The sequence below is a fragment of the Magnolia sinica genome, chromosome 1, assembly GCF_029962835.1.
Source record: "Magnolia sinica isolate HGM2019 chromosome 1, MsV1, whole genome shotgun sequence".
NCBI classification, from domain to species: domain Eukaryota; kingdom Viridiplantae; phylum Streptophyta; class Magnoliopsida; order Magnoliales; family Magnoliaceae; genus Magnolia; species Magnolia sinica.
The window spans coordinates 125,213,781-125,233,312 of record NC_080573.1 but is presented as its reverse complement, the minus strand read 5'-3'; the positions used below and the strand labels follow the sequence as shown (position 1 = coordinate 125,233,312).

Genomic DNA, 19,532 nt, shown 5'->3' with positions numbered 1-19,532 from the left:
GCCCCGTGTCAGTGCCATTGGTAAGCTATTTGGGTGGGTTGGGTTAGGTAGAGTTTGACACGAGCACCATTGATAAGCTATTTAAGCAGGTAAGATGGAGGAGGGTTCAACCTGAGAAGCATTAATGAGCTATTTAGGTGGGTCTGGTTGGGCAGGGTTCAACCTCAGCCTGATCCATTTTTACTTGAACAAGCCATGTTTTCTAACAAAAACACAACCCACGACTGATTTACCAACTCAGCTTGCTTCCCTTCTAGCTTCCTGACCCTGAGCCATCTGCACATGAAGAGCATTGGTTTCAACATGCTATGCTTTACCAACTCACGAAATCTTCCCTCCTTGCCTTCGGTTACATCTAGAATGACTTGATCAACTCCCTGGCCCCAAACTGTCATCCAGAGGTCCGGACCAGTTGAGCTGCAGACCAACCCAACCCATTTCACATTGAGCGATGGACAGGTGAACCAGTCCAGACTATTCATCCCATGAAGGCCACCGTGGATGATTTGTTTGGAAATTTGGATACTCTTATACCATTCCAACCACAAAACCACTAAAGCCACTGGTTTATATGCATCTCTGTTGTCTTCTTGTGTATACCTAGAGCCCAATTAAACATCAACTGACCACACTGAATTCCCTTAGAAGGATATACATGCAATCTCTGAGGAATCATACAATGCAGTAGGTCAAACTTTTAGCTTGTACAAGTGGACCCCATGATTCAGTAATCCAAACTGCTGATGTTGATGGGCCTCACTCTGACGGAGCCTGCACAAGAAGTCCCCAACATCGGAAGACACTTAGAATAATTTATTTGGCCTTTTGAAGTTCAAAGTGAACTGATGTTTCTTTACTAATCATTTACCAAGGCCACTAGCAGTCTTGAGAAATTTTTTTTTCCCTCTAGAGGATATTTGCATTGGTTATCCAGAGTGGGCCCATCGTATCAATGATTCAGATAACTGAACCATAGGGCCCCACTTGTGCTAACTGAAAGCCCAGAAATGTACAAGCATTCTGCATGGAATCTAGAATTCTCCAGTTATGTGTGTGCGTGTGTGGTGTTTCATTCAGTTATCCAGATCATTAATCCTATAGGCCATGCCCCAACATCTCCTCATGATGGAGCAATCCTAACCTTCATTGGGTGCCCTGCAATTAAATGGTTACGAAAACAAATACATCAATCTTCCATATTCCACTGATGGAAAGACCAAATTATTAGATGCCGATGATCATGCGATTGCGATCAGGGGATTCTTTTTTTCATAGCGGTGAGTGGACATACACAAATGAAAGAAAGAAAGAGGAAGTGGACATTGATATACAGAACATTTTAAGTGCATCTTTATTCCTTGAGGGATTTCTCAAAGCCTCAGTCAGAAAAAACGGAGGAAAAAAAAAAAAACACCTTATTTTCCCACATCTGGTGTGTTGAGGGTACTCTGGCATACCTATGATGGAAGCTTTCATTACAGGCGTGCCCTTGATCCTTGAGAAGATGGAGAAGGTGCGCTCTGTAGAAAGGCGAACATTTTAGCACAATATATATAAATATTATTATATAAAAAAAAAATTTAAAAAAAAAAAAAAAAAACTGCAGCCATCAGCATTCTGTATTTTACTAGAAAGAAAGTTTTAAGCTACACCATAGAAAGAACTTATTAACAAAAAGAGTTAACCACACCATAAGCAACTGATCCATAGATACCATGAGGTTGGAGTGGCTGATTTGCAACACCCAAGAGCCCATAAAAAGAATTTCAAGATGTTTGCCTTTCTGATTTGACAAGAGATTGGCATGTGGTGATTGAGAATGTCAGTGGGAAAGCAAAGGTGTAAACAGATAATCCATCCTCCAGTGGAAGCCCAATTACGAGGGTGCTGAGAGATGCCAAAGGTTATATGGTGCGGCATTCTGTGGACCTATCAGCACAATGGGTTAAAACGAAAAGCCTTGGGAGTCTGCAGATCTTCTCTCTCTAGGCATTTATTTTTTTAAGGCAACTCTCAAAATGTGGTTTCATGGGCATGATTGGAGTCTCTCTTTAGTTAGGAAATTTTATCATCGCTGGACTCTCAAAACATTGCCAGCAACCTAGCCAAAAAGGAAATTCTTCCACCTCTCTCCTAGGTAGGAGAGAGAGAGAGAGAGAGAGAGAGAGAGAGAGAGAGAGTAGGGAAAAAGATAGCGTTCATACCAAAGCCATGCCTTTCTTTGCTCTTTCCTCCAAAAATTGGGATGGTTTAAAAAATCCACCATATGCTTGTTCCCACTTCTTGAGTTTTTCATATATATACCCAGATCCAACTGAGTCTCCCCAGAATACAATACCGCCCCTAGAAAAAAGAAATACTAAGTGAGTCATATGTCCCAAAATGAAGATGGCTATATCATGCAAAATAGAATGGCAACCCCAACATAAAGAGAGAATATAGAACTGTGTTGACTCATTAATTGATATTAAGAACCATAACCATAATAGAGAGAGAGAGAGAGAGAGAGATCCACATTCTAAATCCAGCTAAACTGGAAAATAGTTGCTCACCGATAAGTGGGAAAACTCATTCCAAGAACAGATGCAATGTCAAGGTCTGATGCTCGAACAACAACTCCTTCATCCAGTACTCGGCACGCCTCATTCACGACAGGAAAGAGAACCATTTCCACAATTTCTTGGTCACTCACAGATATAGGCTATCAATTGCATATCACCAAAAAATGTTAGGCTTGTTTACACAAAACAAACATAGACAGGTGAGCCTGATCAGTGAATTATTTCTTTGCTGAATTAATCCCGAATTTGAACTTGCTAAAAACATTAATAACAGCATAAAGAGAAATGGATGAACCTTTCCACCAGGCATGATGTTACAAATCCGTATAGACTCCTCAATAATTGCTTGAACACTAGGATCAGGTTTTGGCTTGCTTCCCTTTTCATATATATAGTATCCCTTTCCATTGTTTTTCCCTGCAACAGCGAGCATTTCATGAAAAACCCAAATGGCACGACAACAGTGTTACCAGCAGTGATAGGCATTAAGATCACTGATGTGTGTAAATTAAAATTCCATTTAGTACCGTTTCTTCCACTTTTCACCAGTAGATCAACAAGCATAGTCGGGAAAGTGCGATCTGGGAAGGCAGAAGCGAACTCTTTCCCCACCGCCAATGCTACTCCATATCCAGCCAAGTCCTGAAGCCTGTTAAGTGTAAAAGTGCAACACTTCAGCTTAGCTAGAAACCACCCAAACGTGTGCACATGCAACTATACACAAATGGCATGCAAGGACTGCAGACAACCAAATCCCCATTGCATCACATCTGCATAGCATCGATGCATAGGAAGGCTGGTGGGTTCCAATAAGGGATGAAGTGTCAGGTTTCCAGCCATACACTTTTTTCGTTTCCTTCCAAAGCTGGAAAAAATAAATAAATACATAAATAACCCAAAAGGAAATCTTGAAGGTACCCCTATGGGATGTGGCACAATGTCATTGCATCTAGTGCTACCATCACCAATACAGTAGTGATTCAACATAGAAATCACATAAAGACTCAAAAATGTTTTTTTTTTTTTTTGAAAGACTCAAAAATGTTATCTTTCAAAAAAACAGAAAACTCAAAAATATTGGGAGAAGGGAAAGAACGGATGAAGAACAATTAACGTTGATTCCAACAGAACCAGGGGAGTTCTAGAAAGAGATATGAAAGGAAAATGAAGGAGATCCATACAACACATACAAATGGACAAAACTCATGACTAACCAAGACGGTCCATTACAAGTTGGGCCCGGAGAAGTGTTAAACAATCTGGGACAAGGGCAATAGTGCAGTATGTGGGCCCCTTGGGAGAGGACCAAGGTGGACGAGTTGATACCCTGTCCTATGTTCTCTGGTCAGCATCTCTTTTGGCTTAAGGTCCAACGAGGCAAGGGTGCTTTGAAGGCCAGATCCAATTTTTGGAAGATTTATCTTCTACACAGACACGGTGTTTAAGCTGATCATGATATACCAAGGGCAAGTGGGGATGGACACACCGAATGGAAGTGTTATCAGCAGCCTACTGCCAGCAGGAACGCTGGACCTCATGCCACTAAACAATGTTACCACATACTTATTTGCCAAGTAATGATCCAAATAGATTCACATGTAAGCACGCATGCATTCATCAACTCATGCAATACTGAGAGCAAGAAAGATTACTGGAAAGGGCCCATCGGCATGCCAAAACTGCTGATTGCTCTGTCAATTCTGAATACGTCCACTCCTAGATTTGCCAGTATATGTGCTCCTTGAGTGTATGGGAAGAAGGTGCGGTTAACAGCAAAGCCGGTGCAGTTTCCGACTACAACAGGAACTTTCCTTATGGTCTTCCCAACAGTCATGAGATCAAGAATCACTTGTGGCGAGGTATTCGCTGTTCGCACGATTTCCAGGAGAGGCATCACATGAGCAGGGCTGTTCATTAAAGAGCATATCAGCACTGAAGTGTGTCTTAAGATTAACGCCTGTTGAATAGGCATATATAATGTATAAAGAGATGTAAAATGCTGAGATATCTGTATAGGCCATAATAAATGAATTCTCCAAATCTATATAAGTCACCAAAATAATATTGCTCTACAGAAATACGTAATTCAAGGTCCTGTTACATATAATGATCAAACAATCTGATGATAGCTAAAGCTAATTTACTAAAATCAAATAAAGAACACACCTATGAAAATACCATTTTCTTGGTTTTTTTTTTTATGTGATCTGCCAATTTATAGGTATAAGGCCCTGCTGATTATAGTAGGAAGTAGCCCATCGGATGGATTGTTACTTTAAATTAGTTTAATTGTGAGCATTGTGTGGTCCATTTGATTAATGGTTTAGCCTAGTGACAGTGGCTGAGATAACTTACTATTGGATCATTGGATGTGTGATAGATGGTGGATGGTGTTGATTATATCATTTCGAATGCAAACTGCCAATTTATAGGGATAAGGCCCTGATTATTATAGTAAGAAGTAGCCCATCATATGGATTGTTACTTTAAATTAGTTTAATTCCGAGCATTGCATGGTCCATTTGATTGATGGCTTAGATTTGTGTGAGTGGCCATGATGACCTACTATTGGATCATTGTATGTGTGATAAATGGTGGATGGTGTTGATTTTGTTTCAAGTGCACTAATAATGGGGGCATGATGATCTTAATAATAATGGGAATATTAGGAACCTGGCCGCTTTGCTAGCACTTGTTGGTTGCACTCTCAACACATGCCCAGTGGGACTCTTCATCTGAAGACAAACGTGGTTCTGGCAAGGGCTATTAATTACACATTTTTGGTCTCTCAAAAATGCATAATTGTACTATTGGATCATTAAGTGGGATAGTCAGATAGATGGTGGATGGTGTTGATTTTGTTTCAAGTGCACTAACAATGGGGGCAGGATGACCTAATAAAAACGGGAATATTAGGAACCTGGCCACTTTGCTAGCACTAATTGATTACACTCAACACATGCTCAGTGGGACTCTCTTATCTAAAGATGGAAACGTTGTTCTAGTAAGGCTATCAATTATATGTTTTTGGTCTCTCAAAATTCAAATCAAATAAGGATGTTGGGAGTTGGGCTCCAAACCCAGTTGGTCTCTTGGGGTTCCCCTTCCATATATGCCAAAAGATGCACCACAAAAACCCTGAATTGTTAGAGTTTACCTATCAGTAGAGAGATTTAGAGATCCCACTGCTCCCTAATTCATTGAGAGTGATACCATTCCAGTTTTCTACTGTGAATCTAAAGTCTCCGTGCTAGTTGTTTCATTACATCACTCGAGCATCTGCCTATTCTTAACCGCAATGTCAGGTATGTGTTTACAGTTTCTGATGCTTGTTCTCTTATAATGTTTAACATGGGATGTCAACTTGAAAGCATTTGATTGTAGCAATCTGATTCGCTATCTATCAGGTATCACCGGCAAACTGTATACACTGAGTTCCAGGCTACAGAAATAAGGCCATAAGAGTCTTGTTAAGCTCTTTAAAACCAGTCCAGACAGCCCTCTAATTTCCATTTCATTCACGTCACAGTCCAGACAGCCCTCTAATTTCCGTTTCATTCACATCACAGTCAGTGATCAGCACAAGTTGCGAACACCTCCCATGTCATCCCATATGATACTCCTCATCCCAGTTGAGCAGACGTTTCTCCACATGTCACCATCAAAGTTAAATTTCATCATTCCCATTAGAGGTGACTTCTACAACATGTTTCTCCTCTGTCGTACCAAAGTGTTTCACCCCTTCCAACCACCTGCTTTCAAGGTCATCACTTCTGATGCCCTGTGAATTCCTTGAGAATCAAGGCCAGGAATTACAATATTGTTCTCCACCCTTCCAAAATTCCTCCTGCAGACACCACTTTATTTTGGAAAAATCTGCCACTTCTTTCTTTCAAAGAGACCACAAGGACTGTCATCTGGAGAGATCTTCTGGAGAATTCAGCATCTAAGAGATCTAAATCCAACTTGTATGAGTCACAATCCACTTCAGTATCAACCACACAACCTTGAACAAGTTGAGGAAGCCTGTCCACAATCACGCCACAAAAGACAGTACAAAGTACAGAAACAGATGGTCAACAGTCATCATGTCTCTCAGAAACATGATGCAGCAGTTTGTGATGATTCTGTCTACTGCAGAGATTATCAACAATCAAAACTGTATAACACCTGGAGGTCCAGGAGTAGACCAAAAACTACCATCCAGGGACGTCCCGGAGTAGACCAACTATTATCCATAGGGATCTCCAAGCAGCTGGTTTTATGTCATAATAAAATAAAATAAAATAAAGGTCGAACCAATTTTTCCAATTACAAAGCCCAGGGATACTTTTGCTTCTAAATTTTGGTCATTTCTTAGCAACTATTTACACAGAAACACCGGTAGCTTCATGGTTTGCTAGTATAAACTGTGCGCATTCCTACCATGAATCATGCTTCTCTATAAATCAACATGTACAACACACACGTACCTGAAAAAGTGTGCTCCCAAGATACGATCTTGAGAAGACGTCTTTTCTCCAACTAAATTGAGATCAATAGTGGACGTGTTTGTCGCCAAAATGCAGTGAGGAGGGCAGACCTTTTCGAGGTCGCTAAATATTGATTGTTTAAGAGGAACATTTTCAATAACAGCCTACAGAAAGAGAGAGCAAAGCTTCATCAGAAAGGTTTGTTAACTTTCCGGAAAAGAGAACAATCAAGAGACATTAGAATAGAATGTAATATTAGTATAGTGGATCACAAGTTTTTAACCACACAAGATTTAAATTTATAATATATATATATATATATATATATATATATATATATATATATATATATATATATATATATATATATATATAAAGGAATATAGAAAACAAGCAGAGGGGCTAACCTCTATGACCATATCCACATGTTTAAACTCGGAGTAGTCCAATACACCTTTAAGAAGTGACATGGCCTTGTCTGCCTTGTCCTTTGTCATCACTCCTTTGGTAACTTGGCCTCGCAGGTTTGCTGGTAAAAATAGCCCAGGAGTCTCTCAAAAATTATATAATTAACAGTAACATTAAATAATAATTTAAATTTATTTTTTTTTAAAAAAAAAAAAAAAGAGCCAGTTGGTAAGAGACCAGAATCTCAACAATTGAACTGTCAACTATTTTATATGAAGTTGCAGTTGTTTCTAGGGAATCCTAGAGAAGTTTCTCTGTCTCCTCTTTGTACAAAAATGTTTTTCTCATACAATATGGTCAAAGCATTTTTGCCTAGCTGCCTAGGCTATCTCCTAGGGAAGCAGACAAAGATACATTACATAGGTTGTAGCTACTACCTAGCTCAAAAGTATCTACGTGGTCGTCTGGTGATGTTTGGTTTGACGGTTTCTATTTGTTACACTACATGTTTTGTGTGGAAGTATGAACCAATAAAAAAGAAATCACAGTTTTCTTTTTCAAAGATCTCCCTTCCTATAAATGAGGCAACCATGGATATACCAAGGGGTTGTTTGGATACAGGAACAATTTAGGAACTGGTTTTAAAAAAAGACTGGAACAAAAAATAATAGTTTTGTTCTATACAAAATTTTGACTCAGTTTGGCAAACATTGTCTGTTAATCTAAAACACTGACCATTTGCTTTGAGCTGGTGGATCATTTGTTCATCCACTACCTGTTTGCTCGTGAGGTTTGGGCTAGCTTCCTCAAAAGTTTTTGGTAACCCGTGAGCAATGTTGTCAAAATCGTTATCATATTGCAAATCCTAATAGGGGTTAGAAGGGCAAAGAATTGCTTAGTAGTTTTTCTGTGTGGGTTGTAGCGGGTGCATATCCATCAGATGTTCATAGACCTCTCATGTGAGATATATTTTCACTTTATTTGTTCGTTTATGATCCATCTAAGTGGGACCCACCTTTGGTTGCCCATACCTCATAAATATTACTTTGATGTGATGGTCCTAACCATTTTATAAATGTTGGGAAAATTGATGGTCGTGATTATAATATAGAAAGGTTAGATCAATGATGCGAACCATCCATCATTTAGGACCCGACTTTGATTGCCACTTCCTTTAAAAAAATCCCTTTGATCAGATGATCGTAACCATCTCTCTATGGCCATGAAATAGCCAAATAGGCAACTCACATTGATTACAATAAAGAAGGTTTAATAAGTGGTCTGGACGGTCCATCATTGTGAGGCCACCTTTGTTTGTCCATCCCCCTTAATAGACACTTTGATGGCTTATTAAAAAAAACACACACACACACACTTTTCATATGATAGTCCCAGGCATCCAATTAGTGGCTATGGAATTGGGAAATCCATATTAAACTAGAGGTCCAACCACTGATCAAGACTATCCATCATGTGACGCCCATCTATGATGGTCCACCTCTCCTAAAAGACACAATCTGATGATCCTAACCATCTAACCAGTGGCTAAAAAAACTGGATGGTTCATATTTATCAAAATAAAGAATGTTCTATCAATGATCTGGATTGTCCATCGTATGCGACCCACCTTTGATTGTGCATCCCTCTCAGAAGACTCTTTGGTATAATGATCTTAACCATCCGATTAGTGGCTAGAAACCTGGACAGTCCATATTGAATATAGAGAGAAGCTCTAAGTATTTATCAGGATCATGTGGGGCTCCCCTTTAATCACCAATCTCTTACAAAATCATTTTGATAGGATGATCCTAGTCATCTGATCATTGGCTAGTAAACTAGATGATCCACATTGATTATAACATAGAAGCTCTAGTCATTGATGTGGATAGCCCATCATGTGAGGCCCATGTTTGATTGCCCAGCCCTCTTGAAACAATGATTGTGCTGTTAGATTCAACGGAAGGGAGGAAGAAGGGTGAATGAAACGACCAGTTAAATAGTAAGAGAACACCCCCTGTTTTGACCTGGTTAAAAACTTTTTCCACCTCCTTTACATTCACCAAACACAGTTAATTTTTTGATAACTGGTTAAAATTTTAACCAGTCATGTATGTATTCAAACAGGTCCCAAAGCACTCAATCACTTGTGTGAGTATGGTTGTCATTAGCATAATAACTGGATGGATGTTACTAATGGAAATCCATTGTTGATAAGGAGCTTTACCGTTTCAAATACAAACCTGCAATCATTTTCACTCCCTTCTGCAGGTAATCCAGATTTACTTCCTTGAGAACGACATGTATATTGCTTAGGATAAGAGCTGTAGCTATGCCAGAACCCATCAGACCCCCACCAATTACAGCAACTTTCTGTATACGCCGTGGTTTGAGTCCAATATCAGTTACATTCGGTACCTGCACAAAACATAAATGGAGAAATTTCATGGATGAAGAAGACAGTTGCTGAATCAATTACATATAGAGAAGAAGACCAGATAACAATTTTTTGAAATCCCTAACAAAACAAATGACACAAACCAATCGAAGTTTTAAGGCTTAAAACTGTAGTACATGATCTCAATATAAGTGCCACATTTTAAGACCTGACAGGATTAATGTGGATGCAGATATATCAGCCTACTGTAAAGAAAATAGTAAAGATTCAGCACGAATAACGACTTATGACATGGACCAATTTCATTCACCATTGAGGCTTTTATTTCTTGTAACCTCTCTCTTTAATAGAATCATTTTTTATCAGGTTAACCAACACAGAACAAACCAGCAAAAAGAATTTTTCTGACCCACACGCACCCCTACACATGGATACACATACCATGCTGGCCCACACACCCCTCTACACGTGGATACATTTACCAAGCTGGCATATATATATATATATATATATATATATATATATATCATGTAAGACCTACCATGCAGTAAACTGGACGAAAATTTCAGGCTGGGAAACTACCAGATATGGGTAATGTGAAAGAAAACAATTAAGGTTTTTTTTTTTTGAACCGTCTATTTTTTTCATTTATGTTTAGCCTATTTGATCCTGGACCAGGTTTCTGTCCAGATGATCTGCATGGTGGATCCCACTCCCACCTGACATATGGCTCAAATGAGACATGTGCCAGGTTGAATGTGTGCCTGCACGTAGGGGTCTGCGTGAGGTTAGCACATCTCACAAGAGAGAGAGAGAGAGAGAGAGAGAGAGAGAGAGAGAGAGAGAGAGAGAGAATACTTTAAGATATATAAATGCATCGAAATAGATGTAACAGGTAATGATAGCAAGAAATGGCATATATTGTTGGATTCTATTAGAAAATATGGTTTCCTCATTCTCCCAAAAATAAAGAAAAGGGTTCTTCATTCATAAGATGGAATGGGACTGTTGTATCACTTATATGATTTTTTTGAGTTGCATGGAAAATACATGCTTTTATTTCCATGATAGTATGCTTCCTTCGTCCTCCCTGACTATCTTTCAGTATTGCATATAGTAATGTTATAACCCTTGTGCTTCAGCCAAGACACTTTTTTTTTTTTTAGAAAGGACGAAAAAAAAAAAGAGCTCCAACAGGCTTCCCATAAATACATTGGAAGCACTAGTCAATTCCAAAACTGACCACCTAGCCTTGAATAACATTTGCTCGATTTGTTTTTAAACAACCTATTGTTGTGTTCAAACCACTCCCATACAATGGCTGTAAGGAAAAGGTGCCAAATCAGCTTTTTTCTTCCTTCCCAACCGAGCAAAAAAAAAAAAGATCCATAAATAAATAAATGAGGCAAACCATCCCAACTCCTTATGACAGAGTTACAAAGAGAATCACAATTCTTCCTTCCTGACCAAGCAAAATGCCATAGAGAACAGATCCACTACCTTTTCAGCCAAGTCATGATATAAGTGAATCATGCTAATAATAAAATACTAACTTTCAAAAAAAAAAAGTCAACTGTCACAACTCATTACAACAGAGCTACAAAGCAAATCACAATGAGCAAATAATTGGCAATACCAATGCAATTCACCTAAAAATCAAACAAGAAATAAGAGGAACAGCTTCCGCTAACAAAACACATTCCAAGCATAGAATTCCTCCAACCAAATGTTGATAAATGTATAGGAGAACAGCTTCCACTAACAAATAATCAGAAAAATCTTCCACCAAAATGTGGCCAAATGTATAGGAGTCCCAAAAGAGAAGCTGCTCAAGAAGAAAACAAAATGCATGCCTGAACAATAAGTTGTTGAAAGCTAGTTGCATGAGACCATTCAATCAAGAGAAATACCTTTGATGTTGCACGTTGAGCAAAGAAGACATGAACAAGACCTTTCGAAGTGCTTGCTAGAACCAATTCTTTGAACGCTTCTGCTTCCTGGAGTGAAAGAATCTTTCCTTTAGTCATAGTGGAGTTAGAGATTGGAGCAAGATCATCATTTCTCTTTACATTCTGATAAATTGCTCATATGATAAGAGTTGTACAGAAGAGAAGCAAACATACTTTCAAAACACCAGCATATCCTCCCTTAACAATGCCCTCCTCAATCACATCAAGGCACACCTGATGCTGAGGCATGTTTGGAGCAGTTTGTCTTGCTCGTTGCCTTGCAGCTTTCAATACCTCACGTGCTTCCGAAAAGGAACCAAGTTTATCAGTTCTACGAAGAGAAGATATCCAAGGCTTACGCCTCTCAGCAATGTCTAAGGCCCAAAGTCGCGATACTCTCAGCAACTCTTCAGAGGATACAATAGCATCAATAAGACCTAGCTCCTTTCCTTCCTTGGCCTTTATTGGCTTGGATGACTGCGTGGAACAATTAATAGGGACATTATAAGCATTACTCACTCAAATGTGTTTAGACTTTGAAAGGCAACATGAAAACTATAATTTATAAAGAGCCAAAGACATGAACTATATACATGTGCAGTGAAAGTGCTTTGAAACAGTAACCTCATGATGCAGTATTTGAAGGATCAAATCCGCAATTGACTGTCTAAGCAGGTATAAGCAAAGCAACAGAAAGTATGCTATCATTTATCATGAAATCACACAGAATCCCAACATGCCCATACCACGTGTGTACAAGAATAAGACCAGATTGGATTCCCACTTGATCACAATCGCAAGGATCCATCTTTCTGATCAGTTTATACATGCATATGTTATAAGGCAACCTCTACACACAAAATGTAAGTGCATACACGAGCATATGCCTGTTCATATAGCCCTACAAACAAGGCACGTGCTTAGTTTAGTAGTTTTAGAAGCATTGAAGATTGAACAGTTTGTTTTAAAACCCAGAGTGGACCTGATGGTTGGACTTGGACCAGTTTGGACGTAGACCAGTGTCCTTTTCAGGCCAGGTAGCAATAGGAACCGGTTTTGGATTTGGACCACCCTGTTCATACAGGTTTTCCAGTTCAAACTTAGAACTGTTCGACCTGGGCGATTTGGACTAGAACCATCATCATTTAGTTTTTTTGTTTTTTTTTTACTTTAAAACTTTAACTAATTTAATCATAACATCATGGTAATGCCATCGGATGACCCGGTTGAACTGGAGATCAGACCAGTTTGGACTGCAACGCCCACAAAAAAGGGTTTGCCTCCAGTCTTGGGATGTTCATGCAGGTTTCCAGTTCAACCTTAGAACAGTTCGACTTGGGCAGTTTGGACTGGAACCATCATCCTTTAGTTTTTTACTTGTAAGTAACTTTAACTAATTTAACCATAACATCATGGTATAGCCATGGGATGACCCGATTGGACTGGCAATCAGACCTGTTTGGACTGCAACACCCACAAAAAGGGGGTCCACCTCCAGTCTGGGATTTTAGACATTGGTATTGAGTCTTTCCTTTAAATTCCCTTAAGCCCACATTGTATGCAAACAGCTAATAGTAGCAGAACTCAAGAGAAAAACCACATACAAGAGCTTATGAATATGGCAATCAGCCATACACAATGCAACAAATATGAAACTTTTGAATGCTTTCCAAAAAATTGAAAGTTTCTCTATATGGTAGAGATATTGGCAAGAGTTACTGTAATCTCTAGCTCAAGGCTAGAGGAGTATTGCGAGGATCAGCCCTCGATGTCTCTATATTTATTTGAAACTTCCCATGTCTCGTTTTTCTTGGATTGTTGGGTGAGTTCAAGCATCAAATCTGGTACATGACTCTTCTGAAGTGCAATTAGTTTCTTTAGATTCTTATCTCATCAAAATATCACACTCAAAGCTAATTTAATAAATGAAACCAATGTATAAGTAATGACCACGGTAACATAGTGCCAGCTCATTTCCAATAGCAAAACAGCTTACGACTTTCAAGAATGCATATGAGGCCCAACCGAACACGTATTCTGAACACTGGATCATATCTAGAGGCCAGATGACCAAGAACATTAAAATAAAATAAACACCATGATTTTCTTTAGCTGGAAATAGTTTTTTTTTTTTTTTTTTTGTTGCTGCTTTTATCAGCAAAATGAATTAAACACTTCTTAATAAGAAAAAGACATCTGTTTGGAATCTAGATTCAAGGATCACTCTGTATTTATCTGCCAATCAGTTGTGTTTCTCGACACCAAAAATTAGTCTCTAATGTCTGTGGTTACCAGTGAAATAATGAAGATAAGACTTACCAGCATCATCTGGACAGCCTTTGACACCCCTACCAGTCTTGGGAGGCGTTGGGTACCTTTGAAGAAAAAATGAATATATCATTAAGATTTATGTTGCATGTGACACACCTAGAATAATGTAAACTCAAGAGACCTCATCGAATGTAAAAGAAAGCAGCAATACCTCCAAATCCAGGAATAACTCCCAGTGACAGTTCTGGCAAGCCAAGTTGAGTTTCTGGAGTAGCAATTCGCGCATGACATCCCTGTAGGAAGTTAAACACGATGAGAATTAATCGATGTAAGAATATAACCTATGACGTAGCAGTAACCACAAACCATTGTCATTTCTAAGCCACCACCGAGTGCGAGTCCTTGAACAGCAGCAACAGAAGGCTTTTTGGCATCTGAAGATATCAAATCCATATTGAGAACACAAGCATATAGATAATAACAGAATCATTTTGACTATGATAGTTAATAGGTTGGTAAGCAACAAAAGAAATCTACTGCCAAGCAAACATTCTATATTTATGATAATATGAAGCTGCAAAAGACCCAAATAATCATTCAGGTAAAGACCTTCAACTATGTCGATAAGAAGTTCAACAGATACATCTGGTAAAATTGAAATATCTCCTGCAAAGGCAAAAGAAAAAACTGATAAGGCACCAATTGTAAGAAATAGAAGAAAATGTTAAGTTGGCTTAGTTCATGCATGTGCACTAAAATGTATGAGGCCATACCGGTCTTGTGGATGATCTGGAAAACGTTGATATCGAAGCCACCAGAAAATTTCCCACCCTCGCCTTTTAAGAAAGAAAGAGCCAAAATTATTATTAGAGAAAAGAAAAACTGGCAAAAGTTGAGAACTCAGAAAGAGAAAAAAAAAAAATCGTTATTTCAGAATTGAGTAATTCAGTTATCTTTTTATGGTTGAATCCTTCACTGAAATATATGGGAGTAAGAACATGCATGATAGACAAAACTGGGAGTACTGCACGTCTATTTGCCTTTGATATGTGGATCGTTGAGAACAGTTAACATGTCCGTGTCATATACTTCCAAATTTTAAGTGTTGTAGTCATATTCAAACCATAACCATATCTAAGTAGCATCCTTGCTGTATATGGTTTCATAACTTTTGGCTACCCTAGGTGATAAGGACTCAATGGAATGCATAAAACAAAAAAGTTCTAAATATCCGCAGCCAGAGACATAATCCAATTCTAGTTTCCTCGTAACAATATAATGCAAATCACTGAAACTTTGAAGTCACTCCAGTATCCTCTCTTTCTCGTGTTTTTCTTTTCATTCGTCCAGTGTGAAATTTCTTTTCTGCCTAAATCCATTATATTTTTCTAATTTCAAATAGCACTCTAAGCTAATATAAATCTACCAAATCACTACAGAAGTAAAATATTGAAGGGAAAAAAAAAAAATCAGCATCATTTCCAAAGCACCAAAGGCATCAAACAACATGGGCACACAAATCCGAAAGCTCGGTTAGTAAAGCTTACCAGTTAAAACGATCGCTTTAACGTCATCTCTCCGCAATGCTTCAGTGTATTTCTCCTTCAATCCCGCAATAACTACACTCAAAGCAATCAAATCTCAGTTCCAGAGCAAATCAAATTCCAAAAGGAAATTGATGAATTCGCTGCAGCGACTAAAGACCAATCAAGCAACGAAATCCTAAAACAAACAGAACCAAACGCAACCTGAAACACCACGATCATAAATCCTGACTCTAGACATGAAAATCTACGGCTATTTCATCAAAATCCATAGAATCAAAGAAAATTCAAGGGGGGGAAACAAAGGAGACGGTTGATATTACTCTGAGGAGCTAACGCGTTGACGGGAGGATTGCAGATCGTGATGACTGCAACTCCGTCGGTTCCGACATCGATCGTGACTCGCATGCCTGACATCGGAGCAGGTTCAAAGCCCTGGAGATAGGGTTTCTGAAATGGAATTCTACCGCGAGAGAGAGAGAGAGAGAGAGAGAGAGAGAGAGATTGATTTCTAGTCTTGATGAGATTGGCTTCTATATTTATACCAGAAAATGGAGCACAAGAGCGGAGCCCCTATGGCCGACTGAGATTTTATTAAAAATGAAGCACATCCAACCGGTTGGACTTTTAATTTTTCTGTTCAATCAACGAATATTTTACAGATGTTTATGACACATCCAAGCCGTCAAAAAGGTTCTATATACCACTAATATTATCCATATAGTAATTAGCCTCCTTTAACCATTATATGGCCATTAAAATACTTACTTACTATACCAATGGTTGTAAATTGTTTGTTTTATATTACCCTTTTCATTATTAGAATGGACTGAATTTTTCACTAGGAGATCGTTATGATGAAAGCAAAACATTGGATGGGTTGGATTTTATTGGAAAGATGAAAATTTTGAGGTTATAGGCTGATTGGCCGGTAACTTCTTGTCTAACCGGTTGGATGGGAGCATTTCTAGCTGAACGGACGAGGAAATAATTAGAATTGTAGATAAGTCCATATAATACCTTTTTTATTTTCTCTGAAGTAATTAGAGTTATAGACGAGTATGTACGAAGCCTTTCTGATATTTTCCGCCCGGAAACTTATTTTGCGAAAAGTAACCTTTTTGGGTCCGGATGCCAATATTTGAAAAAAGTAAGAGTATTTTGGTCTTTTGAGGTTTATCCATACGGCCTTATGCCTGTTTTTCCACTTAAGGTTTTTTTTTGGACAAATGAAATTAGTGGGTGATACCTGAGGTCTATACGCCTCAAGAACCAACTTTCTCCGGCTGAAAACTTATTTTGTGAAAAGCGACTTTTTAGGGTTCAGACGCTGATATTTTCGCCAAAATACTTCTATTTATTAGGATAAGCAGCTGAAAATTTAAGGGTATTTTGGTCTTTTTTGATTCATTCATATGATTTGAGGTCTAGTTTCGTAATTAAGATTTTTTTTTGGGTGAATGAAATTAGTGGGTAGTTCGCTGGGTCTATACGCCTCAAGATCCCGATGGAGGAGAGTTATATAATACTCTTGCAGCGTATGAAGCTTCATACGCAGGTACTTATAAATTGTTCACATGGCATATGATTAATTCAAATTGAACAAATTAAATTGTGTAAAATACTGTCCCTAAGTCAAAGTCTAAAAATTGGATTGTTTTAAACATTTTAACCTTTGATTCATGGACACTTGTTTGTTGAAACAGGACTATTGGATTGTTTTATTTTTAACCGTCCGATACATGTTCACTAATCTGATATCCAGATAATCAAGTAAGCACGGATCGAGTCTATAAAGTTTCTCTTAAAATGAGAAGTTTACTAGCCCCACGCGCAAACTTCTACACGCACCTCTACACAATCACACACGGGACAGCCTCATACGTGTGCTGAAAATCCAAACTGTGATGAGGTGGGACTCACATTGGAGATTATCTGACAGAAAAATAAACTAGTTTCGTTATCATGTAGACCGGATAACAAGAATTTTTTTATCGTCAGTTATTTTACCGGCCAACGTGAATCCTGACGGTTTGATTGGCCTAATCTTTTGGTCAGATCTTCTGAATGGGCCGGCTCATCTGATGCACGCGTATGGAGGGAACGAGTGAGACTCGCAAACCTTGGAAAAAGGTTCATTGGGACGCGGATTTCCTGATAAAGCCCTAGGCAGTAAGTTCCTGTGCAAGGATACTGGGTGGGGCCCACCGTTATGTTTATGGAAAATCTACCCCATTCATGCTTTTTTAGAACTGACTTTTAGGGCATTCGAACAAAATTGGGATGGATCCAAAACTAAAACGGATCACACAAGAGGAAACAGGGGGGATTCAGTGAGAACCGTTGAAACATTCTTGTGGCCATAAAAGCTTTTTTTTCAGGCTAATTTTTTATATTTTCACTTCATCCCTGTGGTAATCAACTTATAAACGGTTTGGATGGCATACAAACATCAAGGTGGAGCCCAGAAAGCTTTCAATGGTAGGTATTTCTTTTCCCAATTTTTCATCTTTTGTGTGGCCCACTTGAGTTTTTGATCCACCTAATTTTTAGTCACATGTCTTAAACTGATCTCTCAAAACGGATCAACAGAGTAAATTTCCCACAAACATGGCGATGGCCCCACCCAGCTCCTCACCCAGGTTCACTGTCGGATTGCTGGTGTACCCCCCAAACCACCGACCTAACTGGTGTGGTACGTGTCGTATGAATACGAGCAATGACGCTCCTCGAGCTGAACGGTCCAGAGGATATAAAAGTTACATGGGCCACAATAATGTATTTAGTATATTTATACGGTTCATCCGTTTTTCTAGCTCATTTTGGAGGACAGAATCCAAAACTAGACATATTTAAAGCTAAAGTGATCCACACTATAAATAGCAATAAAATAATAATTTTTATTGTTAAAATATTCAAAGGCCTGCCATGACATTTATTTTTCATCCAATATCTTCTTAAGGTTATAAGGACCTGAATGAAGAGAAAATACAAATATCTTTTTGATCCAAAACTTCCATAACCCGAAAAGGGTTTTAATAGCAGACATATGATCTCCACTTCTTTTTTTAGTTGGGTCCACTTAATCTTCTGATATGTATTTATTCTCTATTCAAGCCTTGCCACAAGCTCACCAAATAGATACTTTGGATATAACACGTACCCCATAATGGAACTCATGGAACTTAATAACTTCAGCACACCAGCTAGGGTACTTCACGTCGAAGGACCTAGCTAGAGATGGACAATCCTATCAGGGGATCTGTCACCCACCTTAATATACATGTTTTATATACTTAGTTTATCCATTTCAACCTATTATTACAGGGGTGAGAACTAGAAAAAAGAAGAAAAATCTAAATATCAGGTAGACCATACCACGGTGAAAGAAACAGCAAATTAAACAGTTATAAGGGAAAATCTTTTTGAAATAAATTAAGAAGTTTAGGATATATTTATGTTTTTCTATTTTTTACCGTCCATCTAACCTTATTAAATTATCAAGGGCAAATAACAAGTTTCATGGCAACTAAACATCACTGTATATCCCGAGAACGTTTCAACATCAGCAGGTATCATTGTTACCACTGCTTCTCGTGGTTTGGTCCACTTGTGTAAGGTTCAAATTTCAACAGAGAGTGGCCCAAATTACAAGATCAAAATTACATGGCTGCCATCACCTTTTTCGTTTTTATTTTTATTATTTTCCCATTCAGTTACGCTGCATCGACTTGGACAGTCTGGATACCAGTGCGTACTGTTGACCAACCATCACCATTTTATAAATGGGAGTGGATTGGGTGTTACCCTTACCGTGGGGCCAGGTTGATGATCTGTTGTATATCCACGCTCTCCATCCGTTATTTCAGTCCATTTTAGAAGTGTCCCAAAAATTAAGAAGATTCAAATCTCAGGTGGACCACACCATTGAA

The 19,532-nt window shown here is 38.5% G+C and overlaps 1 protein-coding gene across 1 annotated transcript; it reads right to left on the bottom strand.

Moving 5' to 3' along the window:
- Nucleotides 1–1,328: 1,328 nt before the first annotated feature.
- LOC131257096 (peroxisomal fatty acid beta-oxidation multifunctional protein) lies at nt 1,329–16,162 on the bottom strand. The gene is made up of 18 exons (XM_058258201.1): nt 15,924–16,162; nt 15,604–15,675; nt 14,830–14,892; nt 14,666–14,722; nt 14,423–14,490; nt 14,268–14,349; nt 14,105–14,160; nt 11,960–12,262; nt 11,747–11,833; nt 9,682–9,856; nt 7,441–7,562; nt 7,034–7,197; nt 4,214–4,468; nt 3,089–3,210; nt 2,857–2,978; nt 2,553–2,701; nt 2,205–2,343; nt 1,329–1,520 (listed from the first exon to the last, which is right to left on the bottom strand). The coding sequence occupies exons 1-18, from the start codon at nt 16,015–16,017 to the stop codon at nt 1,476–1,478; spliced, it is 2,175 nt and encodes a 724-aa protein (XP_058114184.1). The 5' UTR covers nt 16,018–16,162; the 3' UTR covers nt 1,329–1,475.
- Between the last annotated feature and the right edge of the window lie 3,370 nt (nt 16,163–19,532).

Excerpts from the sequence above, each read along its gene's own strand:
- LOC131257096 (XM_058258201.1), bottom strand. The coding sequence starts at position 16,017 with ATGTCAGGCATGCGAGTCACGATCGATGTCGGAACCGACGGAGTTGCA. Across the intron at positions 2,344-2,552 it reads ATGAGTTTTCCCACTTATCG|GGGCGGTATTGTATTCTGGG; the intron begins GTGAGCAACTAT and ends TCTTTTTTCTAG. Across the intron at positions 1,521-2,204 it reads CAAAGAAAGGCATGGCTTTG|AGCGCACCTTCTCCATCTTC; the intron begins GTATGAACGCTA and ends GCCTTTCTACAG.